The sequence below is a fragment of the Girardinichthys multiradiatus genome, chromosome 22 (genome assembly GCF_021462225.1).
Source record: "Girardinichthys multiradiatus isolate DD_20200921_A chromosome 22, DD_fGirMul_XY1, whole genome shotgun sequence".
Classification (NCBI taxonomy): Eukaryota; Metazoa; Chordata; class Actinopteri; order Cyprinodontiformes; family Goodeidae; genus Girardinichthys; species Girardinichthys multiradiatus.
This window is the reverse complement of record NC_061814.1, coordinates 12,427,452-12,453,303: the sequence shown is the minus strand read 5'-3', so window position 1 is coordinate 12,453,303 and position 25,852 is coordinate 12,427,452. Positions and strand designations below refer to the sequence as shown.

At 40.1% G+C, this 25,852-nt stretch overlaps 1 protein-coding gene across 1 annotated transcript; it reads right to left on the bottom strand.

Annotated features, from left to right (window-relative positions):
* LOC124859633 (homeobox protein Meis1) lies at positions 1 to 20,167 on the bottom strand. The gene is made up of 7 exons (XM_047352523.1): positions 18,934 to 20,167; positions 17,198 to 17,418; positions 16,050 to 16,191; positions 15,768 to 15,818; positions 15,166 to 15,216; positions 13,682 to 13,825; positions 1 to 123 (listed from the first exon to the last, which is right to left on the bottom strand). Exons 1-7 carry the CDS (start codon positions 18,943 to 18,945, stop codon positions 1 to 3), a joined length of 744 nt encoding a protein of 247 aa, XP_047208479.1. The 5' UTR covers positions 18,946 to 20,167.
* Positions 20,168 to 25,852: the final 5,685 nt, after the last annotated feature.

Below are 25,852 nucleotides of genomic sequence, written 5' to 3'. Positions count from 1 at the left end.
TTAACTCTTACCCTGTTCGCTGCTGTTGTCCCCGCTGTGCGATGTGTGTCCACCACTGGACGGTCCCGGCGTACCTCCGGAGCGTGTGGACGCTGTGTCGTCATGGTCTCTGTTCCAGGATGTCTGTCCAAGAGAGAGATAGCAAAGAGAGGAAAATCTATAAATTCTATTATTTGTTATTTATTTTAAAAAAATTATTTATACTCGTGAATTAAATAGAAATATGTAAAAATGCACCACTCAGGCCAATACTGATTTCTGTTTTACTTTTTCAACTCTGATTTTGTTGCTTTCTTTCCAAAAACCATTGCACAAAAAAAAGAAAATATGTGCATAAGCTTTTTGATAGAGATGGGAATTTTCTATCTTTCAGGAAAAGAAGAATTTGTAAGCTTGTCCATATTTTTTAATAATTTTATTTTTAAATTCCATATTATACTGAATGCTGCTGGTTAATGCATTTATAGACTAAAAATGGTTCTTTGTTTTTATGCATTTAATGCATAGGAAAAATATTTAAAATTCTTTTATAATTTGACATTTGATCACAGATCCGAGAAAATCAAGGAAAACAAATTAGCTAATTCCAATTTCTACCTGATTGCTTAGAGCATTTCTAGAACTCTGCCATAAAAAAACCGACACAGATACAAACTTTAAAAAAAATCCGAAGCCCATCATGCATTATGTGAGCCCAGCAACATTTTTTTTACAAAATGCAGACTATTAGGCATTTCTGAAAAGACCAGTCCAGATGAATAGACAGCAAACATATTGCTTCAGTTCCCACATTTCTGAAGCATGCAATCCATGGCCGCCTCCATTTGGCCTAAACCACTAGCAGATGAAAATACAAAACAGCTACAACTTAAGAGCGAGGGAGTGATGTCATCCGAGCAGAGGGAGAAAGCAGGACATAAATAACTTATGTATTGCCCATCAGTATAAATCCTCTGTTTTGTCCAAAAATGAAATAAAAATAATAAAAAAATGGAAGACCAGTCTTACTAATGTGGAGCTAGATTTAATTTTGGGCTAGATAAAAAACAAAATGAAATAAGCAAATGCTTTTCCATAATATTTCCTTAAACAAAATGAAATGCAATACCATTCCAGCTGAGGCAGGCTGAAAACAAGTGAAAATGTTAAAATATAGCCAACTTCGAGAACATAAAAACAACTTTACTTATACAAAACTGAAGCTTTACCTTTTTAGCTACTGACTAGACAAGAGACCCTGGAGTTTATCTATAGCAAGTCAAATACATCTAAGGCCAGATGGTGTCAGCTGCATACTGGACAGTGGTCAGCAAATGGACTATGGAGGACTAAAAACATGATGACCACACACCACAAATAGTGTGAACAGACAGGAAGACAGGGACCAAATATGATCACACAGTTACTGAGACATCTAAGCATTCATCACTCTCATACATACAGTTTTACTGCTCACATACAGTGTCTAGCTAGAGTAATCACCCCCCTTCAACCTTTTCACTTTTTGTCACGTTACATTGGATTTTACTGGGATTTCATGTGATAGACCAACATAGTTGTAAAGTTGAAAGGAAATGATACATGGTAGACCTCCACTATATCAGGAACATGTGTAATTAAGATACTATTGCTGAAGCTTCTGGTGACAATAACCTAGATGGCTAACCCACATTTGTCTGTCTTATTTATTGCTTCACCATTAAACATTGGCCTCATCACTCTCTGTGAGCCACTAAAATTATAAATCAGGTGTGGGCGTTAATGGCAGGGAGAGCAAACTGGCCAAATGTATTAAAGACAAAAAGTGCATAAAAACCTGACACTTAAAACACAGCAGTCCTTTGACTGATATTGCATATATTATATATGTCATGCAGCTTTCAAATTTTGTTGGAAATGAAAAAATGAACATTGTGTCAGAGGTGCCAGAGGTCCCAAAAAAGAGTATAACTCTGGAAAAGCTGCAGAAATCAACATTTCAGAAGGGAGAATATGTTAATAGGGCAACTGAGTCATCCACTCTATCAATCAGGCCTAAATGGCAGAGTGGCAAAAAGAAGAGCTCATAATACAATGCCATAAAATGTTTGAATTAAAGTTTGGAAAACAGCAAACGTGGAAGAGGACATGTCTAAAATTGAACGTTTTGCCTTTCGGTCACCCTGAACACACCATCCTTACTGTGAAACATGGTGGTGGCAGTGCCTTACTGTGGGGATAGTTTTCTTCAGCCAGGGCAGGGAAGCTGGTTAGTTACTAGGATGATGGATGGGAGAGGTTGTTGTCTTGGGTTGTGAGGTAAATGTTGTTTTATTTGTGTGAATTTGTGTTTAAAGTATATTAGTTTATCAGGTCATATTGATATTATTGAGTTGCAAATTTAATAACTACGAGAAAAGTGATGTAGGAGCAAATAAACCCCCTCCTAACTTTATTCTACTCATTTTCAATCTTTTCATTTATTATGTTATTCTCTTTTTTTGTTGATTTATATTTACATGCATGAATAAACATGCAGTCAATCAAAAGCCTAAATACATGTCATTCTCAGAAGCAGATATGTTAAAAACAATGCAGACGTTGGAGTTCACCATAACCAGGACATAATCCATAACTACAATGAAATTATTTCATCATCTTATAATAGCCTAGTCAAAGCTCAAGTATGAATAAATCCGTGAATATATTTGATGTCCACAAATGCTTCCCATCCAATCTGACTGACTTTGGGCAATTTTGTGAAGAGCATTGGTGAAAATCTTCAAATTTTAGATGTGTGAAACTCGCAGAGAGCCTTGCAGCTTCTTGCCACACTTTTCAGATCTTGATTTGTGAAAAACAAAATTTTGGGACAATGTATGTTTAATTTCACTTTTATGATTACTTTTGATAGTCTGTCACATAAAATTCCCCTGAATTCATAAAAGTTTTCAGTTGCATGGATGAATACTTTTGCACAACGCTGTACACAAATTTTCACCAAAAAAACAGAGAAAAAACACACAGGCCTGCCGAATACAAAGCTGCTACATGTGGCTGAAACTAAACCAGATGTCTCCCAGCGCTGTGTGAAGCAACATTAGCGCTAAAGACAGGGTGAGAAAGGAGACGTCACAGGAGAAGGAAATGGAATCAAATGTCTCAGATACAACTTGATATCACAAACAAACAGAATATACATCCGACACAAACACTTATCGAGTCTCCTCCACCTTCTGCGCGAGTCTATCTTTGCTCTGTGAAATCAAATGAGGCAAATATTAAGGGGCCAACAGAATGAGTGCACTTTGCTTTTGGGTCTTTTCGCGACAAATGAGTGATAGAAACCAACAAGAAGGAAGAGAGAAGGGAGAGGATAGGAACGCTGTGGAAAGGGAACAACTGGTTTCAATTGGGACACTACGATTGGCGCTGCTGCTGTTGCGTGAAGGATTTGGAGTTGGTTTTTGCTTTACAAAATGAAAGTAGACAGTATTTCATGACACGGGATTTGTTTAAAACAGAATATAGACTAAGTGGACTAACGCAGAAAAAATACAAGTCAGCAAATTCAACACATTTGGGGTGGATTAGAACTCATTTGATGCTCCCAGGCTATGAAATTATAATCCAGTGATTACATGGACGATATAATCGTTTTCCAAATTAGACTGTGGGACTTTTCAATAAAGACTAAACTCCCTGCACGAAGGCATGACTAGGATAAGGATAGGGTGGATACATGCTGATTTTAACAGGGATAAAGACCAGGATGATTGTTTTTTCTCAGCTCTTTAGAAGTTCTTATTTGCTGACCATGGAACAAGGAAAAAAATGAAACACCCATGCATGACCGAGTGACTCCAGAGAACATCAGAAGTGAGGTAATCCAGACCACATGCTCAAAACACAAACAGTTAATGACAGCTTTCTGCTACATTTAAAAAAAAATAAAATAGAGCCAAAATTGTTTATTCAGAGCTCCGTGAAGAGGAATTGCACAGCAACCCCCTGGGGATGTCAAGCGGCGAGAAGTGAAAAACCTAATGGCTTAGGCTTGCAAAAAGGATGTGATTTCTTTTTTTCATGTCCTTTTTGTTGTAATTCTCTAACAAATTCCATTTGAAAATATAATTAGAAAGTAGAGAAAAGGGGGAAATGGCAAAACTACCGCATTAGCTGTAATTGAACAAAAGAGCGCCTTGCCTGCTGGGAGGTGGCCACCATGGCCCCATGGGAAACGGGGCGGGGCTGAGACAGGGCCCCGGTGGCATCTCTGCAGGGACGAGGGGAGGGGGGGTTTATTTATAATCACAGGCCGCCCTTTGGATGGAACGGGGCCCAGCTCTGATCTAACACGCAATTAATACACACACGGCTGAGATAACACAACCAGTGCACACAAGGCTGCGCAGCATGTGTGTGTTCTCAAACACACTTCTCTTGGTCACTTTGCTAGCACAAACACACCCACGTATACAAATACATTTTATCTACTTTCCACAAATACATGCACACCTGATATATTAACAAAAGAACTCACCTCGACCAGAAAAAACACACACAAACACCCTGTACTAACAACACTTTAAAAGCACAAAAAGACAGACACCTTCAGTGTATGTAAATTCAGAGGATGAACAGATGAATAAACAGAAACAGAGAGAAGGGGGAGTGTCCCTCTGTACCCAAAGCTTCACACTTGATTCATTCTGTTCACTTAATGAGCCACCGTGGTCTCTCAGTCTACACCTCCCTCTCCTTGAAATTTCTCTCCTGCTTGATGTCTTCTGTGCAGGATAAAGATTATTCAATGCCTAATTGTTCAGTAAATTCAATTTTCCACATTCTATTCTGCCTAGATTTAGCTAAACTTCTTAAATCTTCTGCGCCAAGCCGAGGAAGCCATGTTTTTTTTTTTTTTTAGCCACACATACCTTTCCCTTCTTTCTTTTCCTTTTTCCCCCCTACATCTCCTTAATTCACCATGAAAAGATTTTCCTTGCAGGAAATTCTGATTCCACTATGATCGGTGAGGCATTCCAATCCAATGCATTCTCATTGTGCCTCGTCTAAGATGCAAGAGGGGGCTTTCCTTTCTCGCCATGCCAGGCCCCTATATCATGCAATCGCTCATGCAAGAAATGCTGCCTTGCCAATTCATTTGCAATAATAAAGAAAATAGTTAGGGATGTTGTGCTTTGCCACCCAGCTCTTCCCTCTTTTTTTTCATTCCTAAAAATATCTTTTATGATGATATGGATATTTACAGACTGAGACAAATTTGTTGTCACCGCTGGTAAAGATGTGTAAAAATGTATCTTTTATTACAGTACTATAATCTCACTCTGAAATTTTTAGAAAAATCCAACCTTTACTGTGAGTACATACTGTATATCCACTGGTGAAAAATCCATGTTAAGATTTGTATTTGTAGTCCCACAAAACTGATATGGCACACTGACAATGCACTTTTCAGTCTGGGATGCAATAAATTAGAACTAGCTTCCCTTGGCCATTAGAAAAAAACAGACCCTAAGCATTATACACTCACCGGCCACTTTATTAGGTACACCTGTCCATCTGCTCGTTAAGGCACATTTCTAATCAGCCAATCACATGCCAGCAATTCAATGCATTTAGGCATGTAGACATGGTCAAGATGATCTGCTACAGTTCAAACCGAGCATCAGAATGGGGAAGAAAGGTGATTTAAATGACTTTGAACATGGCATGGTAGTTGGTCCCAGACAGGCTGGTCTGAGTATTTCAGAAACTGCTGATCTACTGGGATTTTCACACACTACCATCTCTAGGGTTTATGGAGAATGGTCCGAAAAAGAGAAAATATCCAGTGAGCTGCAGTTCTATGGGCGCAAAGGCCTTGTTGATGCCAGAGGTCAGAGGAGAATGGCCAGACTGGTTCGAGCTGATAGAAAGGCAACAGTAACTCAACTAACCACTCGTTACAACCAAGGCATTCAGAAGGGCATCTCTGAACGCACAACACGTTGAAACTTGAGGTGGATGGACTACAGCAGCAGAAGACCACACTGGGTGTCACTCCTGTCAGCTAAGAACAGGAAACTGAGGCTACAATTAGCACAGGCTCACCAAAATTGCACAATAGAAGATTAGAAAAACGTTGCCTGGTCTGATGAGTCTCGATTTGTGCTGCGACATTCGGATGGTAGGGTCAGAATTTGGCGTCAACAACATGAAAGCATGGATCCATCCTGCCTTGTATCAACGGTTCAGGCTGGTGGTGGTGGTGTAATGGTGTGGGGGATATTTTCTTGGCACACTTTGGGCCCCTTAGTACCAACTGAGTATCGTGTCAACGCCACAGCCTACCTGAGTATTGTTGCTGACCATGTCCATCCCTTTATGAGCATAGTGAACCCATCTTCTGACGGTTACTTCCAGCAGGATAACACGCCATGTCATAAAGCACAAATCATCTCAGACTGGTTTCTTGAACATGACAATGAGTTCACTGTACTCAAATGGCTTCCACAGTCACCAGATCTCAATCCAATAGAGCACCTTTGGGATGTGGTGGAACAGGAGATTCGCATCATGGACGTGCAGCCGACAAATCTGCAGCATCTGTGTGAAGCTATCATGTCAATATGGACCAAACTCTCTGAGGAATGTTTCCAGTACCTTGTTGAATCTATGTCACAAACGATTAAGGCAGTTCTGAAGGCAAAAGGGGATCCAACCCGGTACTAGCAAGATGAACCTAATAAAGTGGCCGGTGAGTGTAGATTCCCCATTATATGTATTTGTGGGCACAAGGTGCTTTTCCAAATGTTCAGTCTTTGGTTCTCTCTAAACCAACTTGGGTGTTTGCTAAACAGCCTAATACTTTACTACTATCGCACTGTTGCATTGCCACAGTTCATTTTAATGGCATGGAAAGACATGATGCTATAGGCAAATAATGCTCCGGCATCGCTTTACTATGCATATAACAATGTGGGACACACATTTTTCTCACTAGATAAGCCAGGCTGCCACAAAAGTTTAGGCCATGTTGAAAAACTGTTGCATGAACGTCGCTACTCAACAATTTTGGAACTGATGACATTCATTCACTTCAGCATACTGAAAGTTTGAAGCTAAAAGTCAAACTGACGCCTTTCCATACTTTCTGATTAATTTGGCTAATAGGTACTTGACCACTTGGGAGCACTCACAAAGCTTAGAAATTTCATTCAGAGATGGTTGCACGTTTCCTTAAATGTGAAAAAATAAGTGCCAAAAGTAACACACTCCATTCTGATGCGGCAGAACAGGTTCCACACCCTAGATCCCAATTCTCATGCACTATTCAGAACAGGGGTGCATCAAAACTAACACATACTTCGAAGATGTGACAGATGTTCCTCAAAATCCCCTTCATTTCCCCATGTTTAGACTCAGGTTATATATGTATTTTTATTATGTTAATATAGTTGGCAAGATAGGAAACAGGTTGACAGAAGATTTAATTAAAGTTCTAGTTAAAGTTCCAGAAGATATTAGAAGATATTAGCATTTACTATTTACTATTTACATTTGTATGGGTAGGAAAGAAAACAACTTTTTTTTCTGCCATAAATCACACATTCGCATGTAGACAGCATTTAACTGATTTAATTTATTATTGGAGACTTGGTGATCCCAAGATGCCTCTATTTGCAGACTTTCTTAATAATAAGCCATATTTTTCCCCTGCCTTACCGTCCTGCACACTAGGAAGTCACATATTAAAGTTTAAAAAAGTAAAAGTATTTATTTTAAAGGTATTGTTAGGGATTAGCCATAGTTATTTCTGCTGAAAATAATTATATCTTAAAACACAAAATATGTACACTCATAATAAAGTTTTTATTGTTTCTATGTTTTTTGGTCTGAGATTATTTTGCAGGATTTGGACAGGATGCACTATGGAATAAGCGGTAGAAAATGACTGACTGACTGACTGACTGTTCAGGATGAAGTTATTTTGGGGTTTTTAAACATCTGAATCAAAGTGCCCAAAATATTTTTTTTTCATTTCGGAAATTTTCCAGCTGTGAATACTTGGGAGCATGTGCATACTTAACGTTGCAGATAAAAATGCCCATATATATTCTCCACCACGGTGGCACATCTGAATCCGAAGATGACAATCAGGCTTCTTTGAGCCTCAGAATTCTTGATGCATCTTTCCTCTGTGGTTCTTTTCTTTAACACAATTTTTGACCTTTTGCAACAGTGCTGCTTACTTGAGCTGAAATTCGCAAGAATGCCATGTGTATGTGGCAGCAGTGGCAAGATGGCCTGCAATAACTCCAGACACATTCTCCCAGCCAGGCGAGTGCTGGTGGGAAAGCTGTAAGTGAAAGGGGCAGAAAGGCCAGCTATTGTAAACTCTTGTTTGCTTTGCTTTCCACAGTGAAGAGATAAAGCAGGATCTGCCTCTCTGATAACCGGCCAGGCAAGTGCTTGCCTGACTACCTCTGCTTTCTCAGCCTTCTCCACCCCTCTCCCTCCCCTCGTTGCAATATTAGCGCTTTCAAAATGAAAAGAGAGGCTGATAATGGTATGCGTGGTGAAAAAGAAAAAAGTGGGGGGAGAGCAAAAGGACCCCCTCCCTCCCTCCCATTTTGTTCTACACTCCCTAACTCCTAACAATAGACAAAGAAAGGAGAAATAACCTTATAATTGCTGAAGGGGGAGATGTAGAAAACTGGATTTTGTCTCTTGAGTGCGTAAAGTATGCTACGCTGAATAGCCGTCAGGTACACTTCAAAACTGGTAGGTTAACCTCGCAGAGACAAGCAAAGATAATTACATGTTTGAGATAATTACCGGAGCTTTCAAAGCCTGCTTAGATGGCATTCGTAGAAACTGACAAACTTATTTTATTTCTCCGCAGTCGTCTTCTACTCCGTCTCTGGCTATATTCTCCGTGTTTATCCCGTGAGAGCCACAGTCCAAACAAAAACATTAACTCAAGTGCCCTCCCTAAATGCTAGACAAAGCCCATCCCTGCTTTGGTTTGTTTTTTGATGTAGCTGCGAGTCAAAAAAAAAAAAAGGTGGACGCGATTTCTTAATGAAACATTTTGCAGCGGACTCTTTTTCGAGTTGAGCTGCGGGTTAACTCGCTGGGATTTTCTCAACAGATTCCTTGGAGACAAGCTGTTTGTGACGGCAGCCATTGTTGGAGGCTTGCAGGGGGTTAAGGGGGAGAGGAACTTTCCATTAGCTAAGTACACATGTGTTAAGCCAGGTTTTTGTTTGCCTAAGAAACCACAGAAGGCCTCGGGGACAGACATGGCCGCTCATCAGAAGCATCAGGAGTCACAAGCCAGGAACTTTTATTTGCAGTTGGGATCCTGTGGTTCGACTAAGCACTACTTTCCAGCAATACAAGGTTTAAAAACAAACAATAAATCAACAGCAAAAAAAACCCCAAAAAACAATAAAAGTATGGTTGCATTTAAGAGGCTCCCTATATTCTTCATCTTTGATGTCTCTCCAGCATCGAGTTGCATAATCATAATCACTCCTACTTTTTGTTCTAGCACAATAATGAAGAGGCTAAGAAACACACAAATCACGTGGTTACCTCTTTGTATCACTTGTTGAATCCTCCACAGCCGCACTGCATTCACAACTCAAATGAGAGGAAAAAAAGGGGAGGAGAAGGAGGAGGAGGAGGAAGAGGGAGGCGAAGGGGGGTGACGATGGGGGTCAAACCTGTCTTCTATTCAACTACAATAGCCGCTATTACCAACAATCACTACAATGATTTAAAAGTTTGTATAAAGAACAGCAGTGTGCCACTGTAGGAGAGCCGACAAGGTCGGCTGAAACACGATCCATACCTTGACGAGAGGCGGATAGATTAGAGATAGAGGTGTACTGATTAGGAAAATAGTGGCTGACCCCGGCAGTTATAGTTTCCATTGGCTTAGAAGTTTAGAGACTGGGGGTGGGGGGTGGGGGTAGCTTGTGGGGGGTTGGGGGTGGTCACCAGTGTTTGACAGCCAGAGTTACCTAAACCAACACTGCTGGGTTTCGCTGACCTGGAAGCCAACACTTGTATAGCAAAACAGTGCCATTTGTTGGAAGAAGATACCATGATAGCATTATCAGGAGTAAATTCTTATACCGTGACCACAACACTTCAGTCACACAAGCAGGGTTTGTTTGGAGAAGGCCATGCGGGACATAGCATAAACCAGCCACGGATCCCAAACGTATAGATGTTGTTCCTGATCATCAGCCGCTTCACATTCTTTCTACATGATTTCAGCCGTGGTGCCAGGGAGCCTCTTTAAAATGAAAACACCCCTTCCACTGAATAAACACATATCACATCAGTCGCTGGGTATTCAGAATCGTTTAGGACTCCTGCATCTGCATAAAGTCAGGCAGTGAACAATTTTTTGAAGAAGTTTCAATTATTTCCAGCCCCACTTCAGCCGGCATGGCTCAATCAAGTAGAGGAGCTCTTGAGACTTGGAGTGAGTCCTCAGCACTATTAGCAGTGTTCAGGCTCAACGGGCCTCTGAGTTCATTAGCAAATTGCCCCAACCCCACCCCACCCCCCATGCTCTCAGTGCAATTAAAGACAACTGTGCAAATGACGTTCTGCAACATTTCCCTGACTCCTCAGACAGAGGTGGACATGTGTGCCAGGTGGATTGGGCAGATTAGAGAAGACATTTTTAAACAACAATAATCGGCTATATGTTTAAATAATGGCTCTGCAGGATTTAAAAAAGAATTCATACTTGTAAGAAAACTCTCTGAAAACCAGCAAAGAAGGAATTAACAGAGTCCAACTGGTGCTAACCAGTCACTCCACTACATAGCACCTGAGGGAGGTGCTGCATTTATCAGGCTGGTCTGAACACACACACACTGCAGTACGCATACACACAATCACTCACACACGTGCACACGCTTGCACAGAGAAAGACACACACAAACATCGGAGGGTGAGCCCAAACTAGCTGAGCTGCATTCACAAGCCAGCGCAGAGCCTCTGACTTCTTCACCTCTCAGCTATGCTCTGCTTTCTTTTTGCAAGTGCTGCTCAATCTCTCCTTTAGACAAGCTAAAAAAAGGAGAAACAATGCAAGGACGCATAAAGAACAAACTGAAAATCACTTTTATGACGCAGGGCTAATGCAGCTAAGAAAGTCAGCATTGTTAGGTTGGAGAGTTTAATAAATTCAAAGTATTTTTTTTCCCTCTGACATTTTTTTTGTCCTTCTGCTACAGTCGCCTCGTTGGAATAAATTGGTTTGTGAATAAATGAGCCCAGTTTCTCTTTCTTGTTAACATTGTTCTTTTGTGCAAATTCACTTTCCAGTCTACTTCAACTTTATGCCCGAGGGCATATATTAAAAATACATATAAAAAGAGATAATACTCGCACAATGCAAGTTTGTTAAGGGTGTCGCTGTCTAACAACCACAGATAAGATGTAGCACAAAAAACAGAACATCATATATGTATATATATATATATATATATATATATATATATATATATATATATATATATATATATATATCTCAATTCAACTAGAAGTGTGTCATGAGGTTCAGTTCTGTTTGAGTTACTATGCATGCATTCAGCATTAGCAGGCATGCACCCGCTGCCTGTTTGGATATGCCCATTTACACACACACAAAGTAAGCTCATCCTTCAACATTACAGATCTGTCATAAAGTTATCTGTTATCTTGATACGCTTGCAGGTCATTTATATTATTCTGTCAGCGTAAACATAATCCGATGAGGATTTGTCCTGATTTGGCTACACGGGGACCATCATTATGTTAAAATAGGCCACGTCTTCATACAGTCAATTAAAGATCTGCAAGAGTGCCCCAAGCACAACATAATTTCCTTCATATACCTCAAAACCCCAGGGTTTTAACTTGCTATTTGCACATCTGCATACCATAGAGCTTCAATCTTCTGACCTATCTATTAGAAATCATAATAATAATATGAGAGAAGTTTTTCCAACACTGAATCCCTGAGAGAATAGGTGACAACGCTGCTCAAAGAGACACTTAAATGCACAAGTGGCATTCTGTGTTATTTAATTATGTCCCCACATTAAATGAAGTATTATCTTCCACCGTAATCACCCTCTCTCTTTCTCTCTCTCATTTCCATAATCAGACATAAGGGCCGGGGATCGGAAGAGAAGTGCATGTGTGGCGGGGCGTGAAGGGGGAGATCTTCCCTGTCGGGCCCTCAGTCTTCTCCCAGTCCTGCCATTCAGTCCTGAACATAAAAAGCCAGTGGCTCCCCCTCTCAGCCACTCAGACCAACCACTCAACCATATGGAAGACCGCGGATTTAAATTATTTAGCCTAATCGCTTCATTACTTTTTATGTAGGACTATCCAGCTAATCCCTTTAATTTGGACACTTGATTTTCACCCCGACCCCCCCCCCCCAACCCCTCACTGCCATCTATAGGTTATAGCCTCTATGGTCATAAGCCATTTAAAACTTTGAGATAGTTTGGCTTGTTTTTGCCTACAGTCCACAGATGCACCGATCAAGCGTGTCCTGGCTGGTACCTATTTCTGATTTCCTTTAATGTCATATAGGCCAATTATGATTTATATGTTGTAGTCTAAGAACTAAAACACAGAGTTAAAAGTTTAGGGAATTACAACATAATCCTAAAATATGCATCAAAATTTGGATCAAAGTATGCAGTTGGATGATGCCTTCACAGACTAAATATGGAAGGAGTTTTTACTCTTGATGCATGTAATGATTAGGAAAACTATCACATGGTTTTGTATTTAATGACCAGTCACTGCAAATCAATGGAAACCGGGCAATTCCGATGACTGGCCGGTGGATCTCTACTGCAACCTTGTCTAGCTCAAATAGACTGGTGCTATTAATAGCCAACATCCAGATTTGCATAATTCTAATCATCAGATACTGCGATCATTATTTAACTGCTGTGTATGGACCATTAGGGTCATGCATGTGGGCATTGTCCCCTGAGTGCCAACAGTCAGTGGAGCACATAATGAAGGCTGCGGTTATCTCTGATATCTGCACAAAAGAAAACACTTCCTAATGTACCTTTTAATACCGCGATGCTTCTATGTTTTTTCTTTTTTTAACCTTCCTACTGGGGAAGAATCTGTGCGCAATAAAGGACAAGCAGAGGAGAGGAGAGGACGGGGGTCCCAATAAGCAATGTGCACTCGTGTCTAAGGAAAAACACTGACAAGACGAGTAATGAACCGTGAACTCTACAGTGGAGAAACCACAGTCTGCAGCCCCACAATGCTACACTCTTCTCTCAGCTCCACGTCACGCAGAAGCTTTGCTTCATTTCTGGGAGGCTTTACAAAACAGGAGAGAGAAAAATGAAGAGGGGCTCTAAATTAAAATCGACATGAAGCAGGTCAAGTTTATCGCGATTCTTTGGCGAGGTAATCTCCTCAGGTCGGTTCCGGGTTCAAATCTTAATGGACCAATAATAGCAACATTATTCAGATTTTTCTTCTTTCATTCCCATGGATGGAAAGTAAAACGAGCTTTAATCATATGCAAATAACGGAGGAGTGGAGCAGTGACCCAGAATAGCTGAATAGCCAACAGGGAGAACACATAGACACACACACAAACACACACATGCCCAGTTACAGATGTAGAGATGCAGCTTACCTGATCCAACGCCACCGATCTTGTGATTTCCTCGCTGTCTGATTTGGACCCGCCCTCTCTGTCGTCTATGACCAAGTCGATGGGCATCTTGCCTTTCAAGCAACTGATGTACCGGTGACAGAAATTATCACACAGCTCGTGTACCTGCAGGGAGAGGAGGAGGAAGAAGGAGGGAATCACAAACCAGTGTCATGTTTAAAAAAGAAAAGAAAAAATTTCAGGAGGCAAAAAAATATGATAAAAAGCCATGGACTGAGCACTGTAAAAAAATAGTTTGTTCTTTTAACAGTAAAATTATTCACACAGTCCTTTGCTGATGAAGCAATGTGTACTAGGTCTGTGTAGAGTAAGTGAGAGGTAGCATAGATTTGCAACACATGCTGGCAAAATTCTAGTATATAGTATAGTATAGTATCATGTTAATATTGCCTAAGCAAAAAAAAAAAAAACTACTTAAATGAAACGGCTAAACATGTCCAGTTTATATTATTTTTATTTAAAACTATAAAACAATAATTAGCTATTTCAACAATAAACCTTTTAAAGTGAAGAGCTTCAGTCCAATATTGATTGAATAGAAAAACAAAGTTTGGATGAAAGCCTATATTAAATTAACTAAATACTCAAAGCTTTCTTTTTCGGAGGTTTTTAATGTTTCAAGTATTTTGGATGCCATTTTGCACCGATTTAGGCAAATCAGTGTTGCGCCGTCGTGTCCATTTCATATATCCGTTTCCCTCAGGTGAGCCTGCTGCCTCTGCTGCTGGTGTGTGACTTTAATTTCTCTCCTCTGAAAATAGAGATATCGTCGAAAATTGACATTGACAAGAGGGCTCAGAGGCTACAACACACTCAACACCCGTGCTAAATTCATCATCGGTGCCCCGGGTAGTGGCCATTAAGCTGAAGACGACCCGTTTGACTGACATTTAAGGTAAACTGTTTAATAAGGGCTATATTATCACTGCCAGTGTGATGCATCCCAACTAGAGTTTAACTTCAACCAAATTCAGACGCAAGATCTATGTACAGATTTTAAGATATGAACAAGTTTTAATGTGTCGATAGTTAAGTTTACTGTGGATTGCAGCAGTCCATCTGATACTGAAACAAATTAGACTATATCACACTTATCGCTCGGTCTACCCACAGATGGCCGCCTGAGGGCCTTCTGCCCTCCGCAAAGAATCAATTCTGAAAAACCCGCAAAGTTTGCCTGCGTGTTTCACCTTGCGTAAAGTCGCTGCCAACATTAAGCTTCATTAGAGAAATTTGGGCACAGGGATATCCGTTCCAGTTGTAACAGCTTGCGTCGTGATTAAACTGCGCAAGGCAACAAAAAAAAAAAAAAAAAAATGCCCCCATGATTGATTTCGACGCTAATTATAACCGACTAGCAAAAATAGATTTATGCAGATACAACCCATAGGTCTGAAGTGGCATGCTGGACAGGAAAAAAAAAAAAACGGTATTAGGAATATTACCTTCTCCAGCTCCAGAAGATGAAATCGTAAAACTTGAATGGCTTGAATCATCTGAAAAATTTAAATAACAATAAAAAGTGAGATGTTCACATATCCTGATATTAAACACACGCGTTTTTCTCAATGCAAGTGACTGCAGATGATCGAAATATTCATATGAATGGATTTTATGTGGAGTGATATTAAACTTGGACGTTATTGCAATGTGGATATGCAAAGCGCAGACTAGAGCCGCAATAAGCCTCAGAGTCAGAGATCTATTAACCCCCCCCCCCCCCATCTAATCTAATGACAAAAAAAAAAAGAATGATGCTCTATAACATCACATTTAAAACATCAAGTGGTTGAACAGAATAACTTTGCAGAGTTCAAAGGTGTGTGAAAGCCTAACAGCGGCCCTTTATGTGCACATACAACCGGGGGCCATCATCATATCAAACAACACAAACGGTGGGAACATGATGTGCAGTCCCGTTTTAAGTTTTCAGCACCACGTGGGTCTGAGGCGAATAGGGGCAGCCCACCAGGATACATCAAGACAGGATTCAGAAATACTATCTGAAAAGTTCTAATGTGCGACATATGGTAATGAGATTTCTTACCAGATTATCCAACTCTGGATTTGATGAAAATAGAGGCTTTTCTGCACGAATCTGCAAGCAAAAAAAAAACAAAAAAAAAAACATGAAAATGCATAATGTAACATCAATGCTTCTAAAGCGTAATACATATTTGCGCTCAACTGAAAACTTAATAATGTATACGACTTCAATATTTTTTTCATGCAAAAGTCACAGCAAAAGCACCTTGGACCTGCAGCTGTAGGAGCTTAACCGGCCCGAACATGCAGCCCTGTGCAGCAGAGAGTCAAACTTTTTCCTGACCTGTTTTGCAAACACGGCTATGTCTTCATTGAAAGATTCCGATGAACAGACGTCTCCTCCCGCCACCCCGGGCTCTCTGGGGGTGCACGTCGCTAATTCACATTTCTCAAAAATCAGTGCAAGCAAGGGGAACAGGGGGTGCCTGGGAACACACACACAATTGCAAATGTCACCAGAGAGAACAGCGCCGGGGTCAACACTTCTCCGGGCTATAAGATGTAGCCAGCCGTGCGGCAACCCCCTTCCTTTCCACAGCTTCTCGCCCGTGGGGACTGCCGCTGCTGCAGCGCGGTGCGCCTTTTTTCTGTTTGTGCGCAAGCTCCGGAGAAAAGCTGCAAACAGCGAGCGAACTCTTTTGATGACATTGTCTCTGCCTCTGATAGCATAAAAGATTGAGAGACTGTCAAAAAATTTCAAGCACAAGGTCTCCAGTTTAGATCTGAGGCGTGTGTGACTGAGTTTGCAATGTGTAATAAGTGTGTGTGTGTGTGTGTTTTGCTTCTTTATGTGTACATGTGTAATGTTGCAAAACTATCAAGAAAACACTTTATATGTACAAATAACGGTATAAAATTGTTTACAAAAATGCTCATAAGTAGAATCCGACATAAATTAACATTTTTTAACATTTTAAAATTATATATTTTACAAGGCTCAAAATGTTTAGTAAAATTAGAGGAAATTGTTAAAACCAAAAGGGTAATTACTATTCTTATAATAAAAATGAAGCCTAAACAGAAAGAAAAGTAATAAATCATTAGGAAGTAAATACATATAACAAATGAGAGCATTACGTTTATTATACGTGGAGTTTAGCTGAAATGTAAAGTTAAGAATTTAAAGTGGCAGTACACCCGAACAGTTCCCTATAATTTTTTTTAAGTAGCTTGTTTATTTTGCAGAAACAAGCGGTGAACTTGGCGCACTTTCTATGTGTAAAATTTCAAACTGTATGCAAAACCAAAAAAAAAAAAAAAAAAAAAACAAGAACACCAAAAGCAGCTCCTCTTTGCTTTACTGAACACTAAAAACTGTTCCCGGATACGTTGATGCTGACTCGGTGTTTTTTTTTCCCCCCACTAAAGTTTACAACCCCAAGACCACTCCAGCTGGACACGAACGCCTGTCCGCCGAGGCTCGCACCTTACCCGTAAATGGAGTCTTTATCTCTTTTGAGAGCGTCGTTGACGGAGGAGCCCATGCTGGGAGGCATGGTGTTGGTGTGGGCGGTGTGCGGGTACTGGTGCGAGTGCAGCTGGGGGCCGTGGTTCAGGTGCACCGCCTGCATGGACCGAGCTCCGTGCGGGTCTCCGTACATGGTGGTCGGGATGCCCACACCGTCCATCCCGTAGTGGGGCAAGTCTTCGTACTGTACACAACAAGCACGCAGTTAAAAGGGGACAAGCATGCGGAGGCACCGGAGTCAGATTCGAAACTTTAATAGACAACAAAATGTTCATTATGTTGCTGTGAAATTTTTATTATTAAAAGAAAATATATTATAATAAAATCAGCAAGCGGATGAAAAATGTTTTATTTAATTAAAACAGGTTTTTAATTAAATGTTATTTTATGAAGATAATTTTATCTTTTCAACTCTTAAAAATACTCACTTATATTAAACAAATTAGTAATAATTAGGAAAAGTTTGCAAGTCTGAAGGTGGACTCTGTTTCCAGAGGCAAAGCTACAATGACAACTTTTTAGTTGAAGCCTAAAAAAAAAAAAGAAAAAATACATATATATATATATATATATATATTTATTAATTCAATTTTAAAAACAGAAGTTATGTGGCTCTTTGAGGATCTGTTTACTTAAAGTAGTGAGATGTTTTTAAACAGCGTCAGCCTTGTGTCATGTTTTTTTTTTTTTTTTTTTTTTTTACTGTGCACAAAATCTCTTAAACTTGCGAATTGCTTTGCTGTCTAATTTTAAAGGCTCATAATTTTGCAGCACACCAAGTACACCATGTTTAGTGCATCAACTGAAAAGCGGATTGTTTATTCCACTATAGGTTTACCTAAATAATTCTGTTTTGAATTAAACAATGGTCCACCGTCCCAGCAGCGTTTTTAAGACACAGCCACTTTGTCGGAGAAGCTCAGAAGAACATTATGAGGTGATCTCAAATGAAAGTTAAAAGTTACAAGGGTAAATTCCTTCTTAGCAGACCACAGTAAAAAAAGACTGAATTATTGATGGTGCTCTCAAGACGTGACAAACAAGTGTCGAGGAGAGAGTAAAAAGCATTATCACTTAAAGCTGAGCGTTTCGACCCTAAAGGCAAAGAGGTGCAAACCCCAGCGTGGTGCAGCTGCAGTGCAGTGCCAAAGCAGCTAAATGCGTCCGATTCCTACAACACAACTGCTTTTACACCCTGTGAATGTCCAGAATTACTTATATCAATCATCTCAGTCTTGCTTAAATGTGTTTTCTCGTTTTAAGCGCAATTAGAAAGAAATGCTAATATTTAGCTCTTTTTGCAAATAATTCAAAGTACTAAAAGATTGTTAGGACGCTCCAAATAAAAGAAGATGCATGGATTTGTTTTGCCTCTACGCCCTCCCCCCTTTCCTTTGCTTCGAGTTACTGGCCTGTCATAACTAATCTAAAAAACATAGCCCGATGAGAGATAAGACCGCGCTTCCAGTGCCCCGCAGTAGGCCCGGTTCGCGGAGCGCGGCCGTGCGTAACACGGTGCCAAAAGACGCCAAACATTACAACCCAGTCTCCTTTTGCCAGGAGGACGAGGGGCAGAAAGTTTCGCAGCCCAGCGTGGATCCGTGTGGTCATGAGCGTCAATGAAGCCACGTTACAGAGCAAGAATCACAGTGGACTTCAGAGAAACTTTTTTTGTCAGGGGAGGATTGCCCCTACGTACCCGTTGCGCCATAGCCCTCCTCACTCCCTTGTCGTCCTTTCAGTTTGGGTAAATCCCCTCTGAGGCCAGGGTGGACGCGGGATAAAAGAAGGAAAATCCAAAACAAACGAGAAGAGCTTTCAGCCAAAATCCCGAGTTCCTTCTCTTCTTGTTTCTTCCAAGGAGCCGTGAAGCCAGCTCCCGCTCGCTCTCAGTACAAGTTCAGCCCGGGCACGGCGGATACTCGTCCTCGGCTGTCCTCTCGGCACCAGCGCCGGGGTCCTTTTTCCAAAAGTAGGGTGAAAATAAAACAGCCCCCTTTAAACAAAACTGGTCGCTCTCATGCCTTTTCCGCCACTTCGACTGTCAGTCACAACGCGAGGGGGCTTGTCAAAAGTAGCGGATGAATGATGGGACCGACGCGCGTCTCCACGGGATCGGCACCACCTTAACGCTTAATGGTCACAATCCCCGTTAAAAAACGAAGCAGCTCTCCTCTCTTTTTCTTTGATCACTCTCGACTCCCGGCTTGATTTTCTTATGCAAAAGCGTCTAGAGGAAGATCAAGAGGAGGTGGGGTGATAATTCTGGCTTGGGCTCTCTTAAAGGAGCCACAATCGATGCTGCGCGCAAGTGCGCGAACGCGTCCAGTGGGAAGTGTGTGCACGGTGCGTGTGCATGCGTGAGCCGCCTCGGCCGTTTGCGCACAATGGGGATGTTGTGTGCGTCTCGAACTGAGGAGGAGCGCGGAGGATCTGGACCAGACTGCTGAAACCCGGAAGTAGTGGTGGCCATAACAGGTCGCGTCTTACACAACGCAGCGGGCTGCAGCAAGTGGCGGCTGAAAGGAGGGGTGGGAGGACCCTGCGAGATGAGCAGAGCGGAGTCAGCCGCTCTGGGATAAACTCTAAAAACAATATTTAAAAATCCACTTATGGTTTCAGATTCAAGTCTCATCCCCACGCACTCACTGCTTTCTTCACTGTTTGGCTTTAAAACATGCAGATTGTGGTGCTGATCTGCCCATAATCCACTTATGAGAAGCCTGTGAATAGTTTATGGACAACTAATTAACCCAGCTTTTAATTCTGAGTTATTGTCAGGTATGTAATTAAGAGCCCTGATGATGAGGACTGTAGCTGAAGGAATAAAGTTCATATGTTTCTAAACATTTCTAAATAATTTTAATAATAGTCTGTTGCTATCACTGTAAAAATGAATTTTGGAGGGTAATAAATATTAATCAATAAAACTATGTAACATTTAATCAAGCTTGTTAGTTAGACATAAACATTGATTAGAATTTAAGTAAAGATGTTGGTTAAGTCAACTGTTATTCTCATTCATCATGCGGTGTGTCCAGCAGAGAGCATACAGGCTGATATTTTTACGGTCTCTTATGTGTGAATAATTAACTTCGTAAAAATAAATAACTTCTGTAAGACTTGTTATTGTTAAAGTTTCCTTGATGGAGTAAAATTTTCATTTTGTATTTAGCTTTAACTAGCTTAGTGACAGCGCTAATGCTAAAGTCAAACGTGCTAGCAAGCTAAACGTCTTAAACCTGAGGCAGTCAATGGTACATCTTAGCCGTGGGAGTCTGGAAAATCTTTTATTTTCCACCTTTTCAGAATAAACTTTAAAATGTACAATTTCAGTACCATTTTATGCCTTCAATAGTCTAGCGACTATGCTAATGCTAAAGTCAAACTTGTTAGAAAGCTGTTCCGATAGACTTACAATAGTTTAATACCATTTTGGTTACATTTGTTACCTTTATCACAAACCAGTGTTTGTGTTTTGTTTCTTTTTGGCAGAGGAGAACAAGCCAAATCAGCACAATAATCTAAAGAGTTAGTTAGAACCAAAGTGATTTGGTTGACCAAGTAAATCTTCCACACTGGTTGGAATTTATTATTAAGTCTCATTTAGCTGTTAAGCGTCTATTATATCTAAAATCTACCCATATGAAGCGTTTGTAAATTATTATTGCAATTTTAATTGACATATTCTAACAGTTTGTTTTATCAGTGTAGTGTGGTTACATGGCTGTGATCAAATATCCACTTGTTTGAATGTTGTGGGTCTTCCTTTCACTTATTTAAACTATTTGCAATAATATTAATATGGAGAAAGAGCAAACTACTCAGAAAATGACTAACTTATTTGCAAGAGATGCCTGCATTTAACCCTTAAAATGTTGTTGCTACAGAAAAATGATATGAAGTTCATGTATTGGTTTTAGTTTTCCGCTCAAAGTTAAACTGAATTAGTGCAAACTCTTTATGAGCGCACCTTTTTAGGTCTGAATAACAGCTGATGATGTTTGCTCCCCGCTCCCCCGCAGCTGCGCTGAATGGGTCGCTCCACTTTGCCCGGTCTGTCCAATGACAAAAAGGCGCAGGGATGGGAGCGCCCCCTCTATTGGTTCCCTATAGCGTGATCAATGCGGAGCTGATTGATCAGATTCTAAGGCCACACTTGCGAGCCGGCGCAAAACCAAAAAAAAAAAGTGGTATGCGTAGAGAAAACACACAACTTTGCGTATCCATCGGCTTCCACGTTGCGTAACTCCATTAAAAACACACATTATCTGACCAAAAAGGATCTGTGTTTTTCTCTTTCAGTCTAACGCACAAGCACACATATGCGTAATTATATTTTTTATATATTTGAGTTTCATGTAGTCTTTTTTTTAAACCCCTCAGAGTAAAGCTAAATTAAACTCAGATCATACTGTCTATATTTAAATTTAGATTCACTCTTTAATTGACCGTTGACTTCCAGAGCGATTTCTTTGCAGGGATGGTGATAATCTTGATAAATATTGATGAATTTCAAATTATGATACGGAACTTACATTTACACAGTAAAATCCCAAGAACCTACTGGTATAATTGACTATACTGTTGATACCGTGCGGATAGAAATTATAGTTTGTCTTTTTAGATCACGTTTAATTCATAGTTACCTATTTGATTTACATATGATCCTTTTTAATTTTACCCCAATTAAGAGCGGCGTTTCACTACCTCAGCATCTGCATAAAATATCAATGAGATTTTTCATATGATATAAAACGGGATTATGCACATCAGTAGCTTTTACGACGCAAACATAGATTTTGAATTTTCAGAAATGACCAAAATTATAAATATGCATCTTTATATATAAAGTTTATATGATCTTCCTCGAGAGGATCACTTCCTCCCTCTGCTTCTTGTGAATGAAGAGAATGAGTAAAAGAGCACCAATATCTTCTGAGCACGCTCACAATGTGTCGCTTGTCGGTCTGAAGTTTTTTTTTTCTTCTCCCCCTTCGTGCAGGAGCGTCCAGCCATCGATCATCTGCCCCCCGGTGCCAACGCCGGAGTCACAACATGAATAGTGCGGCTTTACACGTTAGGTGCTGATTCCTGAGTCCCCGAGCGCTCAGATCCGATGGGACGATTTTACGGGCATGAAATGACCGGTAAAGAGCTGCTGCAGACCGGCCGGCGCGGCTCCAATGAGCGGACAAAAGGGCAGAGGATCCGCGGGGGCGCGGGACTTTTACGCACTGAGAAAAACACGGATCAAGGCATAACCTGAGCTAACTTGTTCTGATTGTTATTGAAGTGTAGTGGTGAGTATGAAGTTCAATTTTAATGCAATTGTAAATAATTAATTAGACACTATTTAATAATTACATTATTCGAAGTGAAATTATTTAAAAGTAAAAGGAAGCTGGGATTTCTATCCAGGATGATGAATCTCTTGGTAAAAAAAAAAATCAGCGAGCTACTGAGAAGAAGCAATTATGAATTAACATGAAAGGAGTCCACATCAACGCCTGTTGACTGTAAAGTAACCAGCGTGGCATTATAAAGCAATTAAGCTCCTTCAATTAGCGTCCATAAAAAAGCAAACTGAAGCGTCGCAGCCTCTCCTTGGAGCTGCTCTTTGGTGAGGGTCAGTGCGTCTTGGGATCCTGAAAGGAGAGCGCGGAGGGCAAATACCGTCACTTCAGCTTAATCCGCTTTGCGTTGACGGTAATACATTGAGTCGTTTCAATAAAATCACTGTTTATTATTTTCAAATGACTGGATGCAAATTGACAGCAGCGTGTTTGACTGGAGAAACAAATGGAAGCGTTCCTAGACGGCCATGCCGTCTTCATGTGTGCTGCGTGGTCACAACAAGGGATCAGAACTTTAAGATTACACAGGAAAACATATACTGAAATGCATATAATAAATATGTTTATCCTCAAAGTTTGAGAGCAAAATTCAGCAAGAAAAGCTAAAAAAAATAGTGTTTAAATTTTCAGTTCACCTAACTTCTACCATACTTTTAGGTAATGGCCGGAGTTAGTTGAGGAACAAATGGTAGCTCCAAGAAGTCAAACTGAGGTCAGACTTCTTGTAGCCCCGCCGTTCTGCACCTCAAACACGTTGGGATCTGCAAAGGAAAAAGGCCACTGCAAGTCTCTCTGGTTTGTGTCACTGCTGCTGCACACTTGCTGACCTGCTGCAAAGTTTTCACAGTTTATCTAATTAGGAGGAACTACCGCCGCTATATTCTCGCCTGTTAGAGCTTTGCATTTAGGATCATTAGGGCGCATTTACAGATCCGGATGGGTGTTGATTATTTTTATTAATACAATTGTTGTTGTTAAGAAGAAAAAAAGTGCTCTGCTTTGTGCAAGCAAATGGTTTATTCAGCTGTATCTTTGGAGATACAAGTAGGTGTCAAAATATTATACAGCATGCATCAAATATTTTTATTAGAAAACATATAACAAACTGTTAAAATGTACAAAATAAGTCATTCTATAAAGTTATTTTTAGTTAAGTTATCCTGATTTGTATTTACGCGTAGGGACACATCTATTTAGTAAAAACAAATGCTTTCTGTTGCTGCGTCTACGCTTTAGTGCAACTAAATTATTCTAATGCATCACATAATGACGTTCCAACGCTTAACTCAGCAACTTCCTTTAATTATCAAGGGCTACTCTTTCCTCTGTATTCCCTCCTGCTGAATCCTCCAACTTTGGCCAAAAATGTTCATCTGAGCTGCTTCTGCTTCTATCACACATTAATACTTAATCTTTTGCGCCTTCTACCGGTAGTCTTGGAAATTGCACGCATTGTCGGAGACCGTTTAAATAAAGGAAACAGATTGGTTCCAATCTTAATTTAAATGTAATGTTTATATTTCAGTATATGCACATTTATCAGTAAAGAGTGATTGCAGTGCGTGTTTATAACACATTGGTAATTGTCATCATCTTTGCAGAAGTTTGTGATTAATGCAATAAAGAATTTCTTCAAGCAGCTTTTTTGTGTGTTTTGTATTTAGTAAGTGCTTTGCCGGTCCTATTATTTAGAATACAGCTGTTGATATTACACAGAGCATAAAAGAGTTTGATCAGATAATTTAAACAGTCCTGAAAAGTACATAAGTACAACTGGTTAAAGAACTAAAATCTTAGATCACATATAATGCCCGAGCGAAGCAAATCTAACCCAGCTGAATCTTAATCTAATGTATTTTATATATTTACAATAGAACAATGCACACTAATGAATATGGTTTACTATAAACGTGATAGATTTAGCTAACAGGCAGCTTGTTATCTGTTATCCCTGGCAGATTGATGTTATGACAAACTAGGAGAATAAAAATGAAATATACATTATAGCAATGGACAAACAAAGCCAACACAAAATTAAAGACAAAATTAAAGATTGAAAAAATATATATAAAGTCTTACCATACTGTTTAAGATGAGCCTTAGATATATAACATGAAGAAGACTCTCTTAAGGCTGATGGTTAATTGATCCAATACTCTCAACCTTTCATCGACAGCATAATTTATCCAAATGCAACATGATATATTTCAACAGTTTCTGCTAATTTTCATGATTATGGTTTACAGCTGATAAAAATCCCAAATTAAAAATTGAATTGCCATTGACAACCTCCACAAGGAGAGTCAGCCAGAAAAGGTCTCTGCTAAAGAAGATGGCTGTTCAGAGTGCTTTGCCCAAGCATGTTAATAGAAAGTTTAGTGGAAGGAAAAAGTCTGGTCTGAAAAGGATCACAAGCAGCAGGATTGACCACAGCCTTGAGAGGATTGTTATGCACAGTACCATTCAGGAGTTTGGCAGAGATTAATAAGGCATGAGCTTTAAGAGCTGCAACACAGAAATGTGTCCAGGACATGGGCTAGAGCTGTTGCATTTCTTGTGTTAGGAGGAGTGGAGAGGCACAAAATACAAGCAACTTGAGGTCCACTGTGAATTTTCCACGGACGGTTATGATTTAGTAAACAATATTATCTGCTGAGGTTTGGTCCACTGGCTTTTATCAAGTCTAAAGTCAGTTCAGTCATCTACAAGGAAATTTTAGAGCACTTCATGCTTCCCCCCACTGAGAAGCTTTATGAATATTCTGATTTCCTTTTCCAGGAGGACTTGGTACCTGCCCACACTGCCAAAAGTACCAAAACCTGCTTTATTTACCATAGTTTCACTGTGCTTGATTGGTCAGCAGAGTCATCTGACCTAACTCACACAGATAAACTACGTATTCCTGTATTAAGAGGAAGAGGAGAGACACCAGAGTCAACAACGGAAACCTACTGAAGGCCACTATTAAATCAACAAGGGCTTCATAAATGCCTCAGCAGTACTACAGGCTGATCACCTCTATGCCACATTGTTCTGATGCAGTAATTCATGCAAAAGGAGCACCAACCAAGCACTGTGTGTGCATACTATATATATGGACATACTTTTTAGCAGGTGGACATTTCTGTGTTCAAATCCTGTTTTGTTTTCTTTTGTCCTAATGTCACTTTCTGAGAGAATTACTAAACTACAAACCACAATCATCAAACAGTTGCGATGAATCCCTCTCTGTGTGTAACAGGTCTGTATATGTGAACACAT